Below are 5280 nucleotides of genomic sequence, written 5' to 3'. Positions count from 1 at the left end.
CTATCAATGTAGGAAGAATGAATCCATCCATATACACAATGGCTATTCAAAGACTATTTTAAATGATGTGAAAAAATGAATATAAAAATATTTCAAGACTAATTTATTACTAAAGGTTTTGAAACAAAGGGAAAAATAAGAGAGAGAGATTATAATTATAAATTATAAAGAATAAACTTGGTTACCATAGGGGAAAAAGGGTGGAAGGATGGGTAAAAAAAAAAAACAAAGAGGAAAGAATGCAAATTATGATTTTATATCTTATATATAAAAATATGTATGAGTTATTATACAACATAATTATGTATGTATTAATGCAAATTTATATATGCATATATGTATACATAAAATTTAAATTTTTTTCCTTATATTATTAGTGCTACTTTTATTTTATTTTGCCTATCAATGCATTGTGAGTTTTAAATGAATTTATATTCCTTGAATAAAAGACAAAAAGTTATTATTTTTAAAAATTGCAAAAGGAAGACAAAAAATTATATATTTTTTAATAACATATTAGCAAATCTTATAATACCCAGGGAGGAACCTGTGCAAGAAAATGGGCATTCTTCCAATATATCAGTGGGAGTATAAATTGGTATATCCAGGCCACTTGATGGTACAGCTAAAATTTTTTTAAGCACTTCTATTTTTCAATTCCACTTCTATGTATTTATGTGAATACAATAATTATACAGCAAAATTACTTACTACAGATTTGGGCTAAATGGGGAAAGTTTAGAAACTATATTAAAGTCAAAAGTGAGGAAACATTTAAAAAAATTCTGATCCACCTATACGATGATAGTGAGCTATGGAAAAATACTAAATAACCAAAGATATTTTAGTTATATTTACAACATAATTAAAAAAATTGAAAGAATACATTTGGTGTGATCTTAAAATTTGTTTTAAATATAGAAAATAAGCAAAAAGTAATCTCTTAAAAGAGACTGTATATATTTGTTGTATATATTTATATGTATGTCTTTATATATTTAATATGTATGTCTTTTTTTCAAGCAACACACCTGTAAAATGAAATAGTAAAACCAAAATACACAGGCTTAACCAATTTCTCAAACAAAAAGAATACTAACTGAAGAAGATGAGCAAGTAAATATACACTCTCTTACACAGTTAATGGACACAAACTTGTGCTTAATTTGGCAGCACATATACACAGTTAATGGGCATAAACTTTATGAAGAAGCACTTGGCAACAGACTGACAAGTATTTAACGCAATTAAATCTCTGCACATGTTAGCAAATGTTCAGCTACAAATGTGTTCCTCATAGAGTTAATCTTACTAAGGAAAAACTAGAACAACTTAAATATACATTAAGGGGCTGCGTTTTAGAAACTGTAGCTCAACCATAAAATGGAACATAAAGTAAAAACAAAAGTAAAAAAGAATTTTTAATAATTTGGAAAGATGATATGAAAGACCAATTTAGTGAATGTATTCCATAATTAAACAATACATATTACATTTTTGAAGGTATTATTTATTTATGTACATGTTTTATGTATTCCAATGTCTTTCTTGTCAAGTAGTAGAATTAGGAGTGATTTTTACATTGTTCATGATCAATTTTAAAAAGATTCTATTATGACATTGTGTCATTTGTATCAAAATAAATGCTCAAAGTAAATAAAAACTAAAAAGCACAAGTCCCCCTGATAAAATATTGGGAGACTACAGAAATAACAGTAATAGCAAGGTTAAATAACTGTCAAGCTTTCGATCCTCTGATATTATTTGTGTACTTGGTGAGGGTAAATTGATACTATCTTTCTGGATATTCATTTAATAAGGAATAAAAAGAAAAAGAAAAAGAAAAAGAAAGATTTCAAACCTTCTGTGTCCTTTGATTCTGCAATTCGCTCTCACCAATGTTCGGAAACTAATATTGAATGTAAGCAAGGTTTGTGCACTATGATATTATGAGCAGCTAGGCTTTGAATAAGAAAACAAAACAATACAAATGTTCAACATCCAGATGTTCAACAAAGAGAAAGCTGTGAAAAGACAACCCCATATCTATATCTAAATACAAATATAGAGATGAATGCATATATCTATTCCTCTGTCAAGCCCCTCCACTAAACACTAAACAGCCATGAAACAATTTTTAGAAGAATATTTAATGACATGAAACGAAGTTCGAGAATATTTATACATCTATATCTTATCTCTATTATATACTCATGTGTGAAAAAGCAGATATTGAAACAGTATATACATGAAAATTCACATATATATCACATGAAAAATACTGGGGAAGTGCACATGAAAATGATTTAGGAATGTATGTGTGGCGATTAGGGTTGATTACTGGGAACATTAATTTTCTTCTGTTGCCTGCAGTTTAATTTTTTCCTGCAATAAAGCCGAATGATGTTTCTGGCAATGGGCAAAAGGGCAGTAAGTGGGCACAAGGAAAAGAGGGTGATAAAGAGCATTTAAATCCAGCAAAATAACCTAAAACAGTGAAATACCATTTGCAGCCCATCAAGCTGGCCAAAACGCACACACTCCAGCACACACACACATCAATTACAGTGACTAGGAGACTATGCAGGGGGAATGGACATACTGTTTTTACTAGCTGTGCTGGCTGGCATGAATGCAAATCAGTACAATGCTTATGAAGGGGCCATTTGGCAACACACAGGAAAAGTCTCTAAAATATCCTGCAAGGATATTTTATTGTGGATCCTGCGCGTCCACAATTAAGAAGACCATCCGGTATGCTAGCGAAGATTTGGCTTGACAAGGAAGGATTCATTCGTCAGAGTATGCAGTGTTGGGTTTAAACACAAGGAAAGAACTAGGCACCCCCTGAATGTCCAACAATGCGGAAATGATTACAGAAGAGTTAAAGATCCATGGATACACTCTGCAGGCACTGAAGACGACATTTAGGAAGCCTGTTGAATAACATGGAAAGAAGTTCAATGGGTTGTGTTTTGTTTGGCTTTAGTTTCTGAAGAAGCAGATTAAGAAACACCACACACGTGAACCATTCTATAACAGTGTGTTAAAAAGGAAGGTGGGGGTGGGGAGTGAGGAAGAGAGGGAGGGAGAAAGAGGGAGAGAGGAGAGCCTGGAAAAACAGCACACGAAAAAGTGGTTGCCTCTGGGTAGTAGAATCATGGGGAACAATTACTCTCTGGGTTTTCCCTCATCTGATTTCCTTCTCCTTTCTGATGTTTCTACCATGAAATTGTATCACCTGTGTAGTGAAGGAAGCGAGAATGAAGTGCTTTTTAAACCAAAGCACAAGGAGAAAGGCAGCCTATAATCTATCAAGTGGCACAGATTAGCAAGATTATTCACAACGCCCTTGGTGGGTGTGGGGGGAAAGGAGAGGTGGGGAAGACAGAAGGAAGAGGAAGGAGGGAGGAAGAGGAGGAGGAGGGGATGAAAGGAAAGAGGAAGAGAGGGGGGAAGAGGAGAGAGAGAGAGAGAGAGAGAGAGAGAGAGAGAGAGAGAGAAAGAGAGAGAGAGGAGAGAGACCTGCACTCCCAGTACAATACAATACACTGCTGGTGGGTTAGGGGGCAAAGAGGGGAGTTGTAAACCGGGTGGGAGCCAAGATTTGGCTCTGCTGGCTGACTGGCTCCTGGCATGTCTTCATCGCAAGGTGGCTTCCTCATCGGTGTCTTCCTCGAAATCCTTGACGTCAGCACTGGTGGACTGCCTGGCCCAGGCTCCCCTTTCGGCTTCTCGTTCTTTATGCGACTTGAATCTCCCAACGAAAATTTTGCGGTAGTTCAGGAACATGCCATTCATCGCATCAATGGCCCGCTCTGCGGACTCCTGCTTCTGGAAGTGTACAAACCCGTAGCCCTTGGGCCCCTTTTCGTCGCAGGCCACTTTGCAGGAGAGGATGTTGCCAAACGCCGAGAAGATGTTGTACAGCGCCTTGTTGTCGATGGTCTTGCCCAGGTTCTTGATGAAGACGTTGCCCACCCCACTCTTGCGGAGCGAGGGGTCCCGCTGAGACCACATGATGCGCACGGGCCTGCCCTTGATGACATCAAAGTTCAGGGTTTCCAGGGCCCGCTTGGCGTCCACCGGTTGCTGGTAGTTGACGTACGCGTAGCCCAAGGAGCGGCGGGTGATCTTGTCCCTGCAAATGCGGATGGAAAGGATGGGCCCGGCCGGGCTGAACTTCTCGTAGAGCATTGCTTCTGTCACTTCAGGGTGCAGGTCGCCCACGTACAGCGAGGCCATAGGAAAGTCTGGGTTCCCCTCGGAGACCCTGCTGGTCTCCGCATCCGCGGCTGCAGCCGCCGCCGCCGCCGCCGCCGCCGCCGCCGCCTCCGCCTCCGCGTCCCCCTCCGCGTCCGCCTCCCCCAAGGAGGGCGCCGCAGCCTCCGCTGCTGCTGCTGCTGCTGCTGCTGCTGCTGCAGTGGCGGCGGCGGCGGCGGCGGCGGCGGCGCAGGCAGCTTCAGCCGCGCTAGCCTCCACAACCACTGCCGCCAGGGCAGCCCCCGCCTCCTTCCCCTCTGCCAGGGCGGCCGCCACCTCCCCCCGGGTGCCCTCCGCCACTGCCTCCTCTACTGAGGCCTCGGCCTCCACCTCGGCCTCCACCTCTGCTTCCGCCTCCGCTACGGAGGCCTCCGCCACAGCCTCCGCCACGGTCGCCGCCGCAGCCTCCGCCGCCGCCGCAGCCGCTGCCGCCACCGCCGCCGCCACTTTCGCCGCTGTCGCCACGGTCGCCGGTGCCTCCAGGCCGCTGCCGCGACCTCCCTTCCCGCGAGCTGGGGGATAGAGAGGCGCGAAAGGACAGGAGGGCGGGTGGCGCGAGCGGGAGCTGGGGCCGGGGACCCGGGGCCAGTCCGAGTCACTTGGGATAGCAAGCGCTGCCAGGAGCGCACCGGTGCGAGTCACCGCAGCCTGCAGCCTGCTGCTGCCGCCGCCTCTCGGTCGTGGGCTAGCGTGCGGGGCGCGGGCGGGCAAGGCGGCGTGTGGTGGGGGGCGGGGGGTGTTGGCGTCTGTGGTCCGGGCAGCTGGGAAGGCTTCTGTCTCTTTGGTTCCCCCTGTGGCTGCTGCGGGGCTGTGGGGCCGCGGGCGGTGGGAGGGGGCGGGGATGGGAGCGGGAGCCTGAGGCTTGGGGTGGGGGCGGGGAGAGTCTTCAGTCTCTCAGGTTCCTGGATATTTATGAAGAGGAAGCCAGGGAAAGGGCTCCACTGTGGACTGGGAAATACGGTTTAGATTTAGAGGGTTCGTTTTGTTTTATCTCCCCCCCCCCACACACACACACCC

At 44.3% G+C, this 5280-nt stretch overlaps 1 protein-coding gene across 1 annotated transcript; it reads right to left on the bottom strand.

Moving 5' to 3' along the window:
• Positions 1-1408: 1408 nt before the first annotated feature.
• On the bottom strand, positions 1409-5076 carry LOC121023278 (polyadenylate-binding protein 1-like 2). The gene has a single exon (XM_040465043.1). It carries the CDS (start codon positions 4243-4245, stop codon positions 3643-3645), a length of 603 nt encoding a protein of 200 aa, XP_040320977.1. The 5' UTR covers positions 4246-5076; the 3' UTR covers positions 1409-3642.
• Between the last annotated feature and the right edge of the window lie 204 nt (positions 5077-5280).

The sequence above is a fragment of the Herpailurus yagouaroundi genome, unplaced genomic scaffold (genome assembly GCF_014898765.1).
Source record: "Herpailurus yagouaroundi ecotype Mexico unplaced genomic scaffold, PumYag 543, whole genome shotgun sequence".
NCBI lineage: Eukaryota > Metazoa > Chordata > Mammalia > Carnivora > Felidae > Herpailurus > Herpailurus yagouaroundi.
The sequence above is the reverse complement of the archived record's forward strand: the minus strand, read 5'-3'. Positions and strand labels throughout refer to the sequence as shown.

Coding starts and splice junctions, on each gene's coding strand:
- LOC121023278 (XM_040465043.1), bottom strand. CDS start 4,245: ATGGCCTCGCTGTACGTGGGCGACCTGCACCCTGAAGTGACAGAAGCA.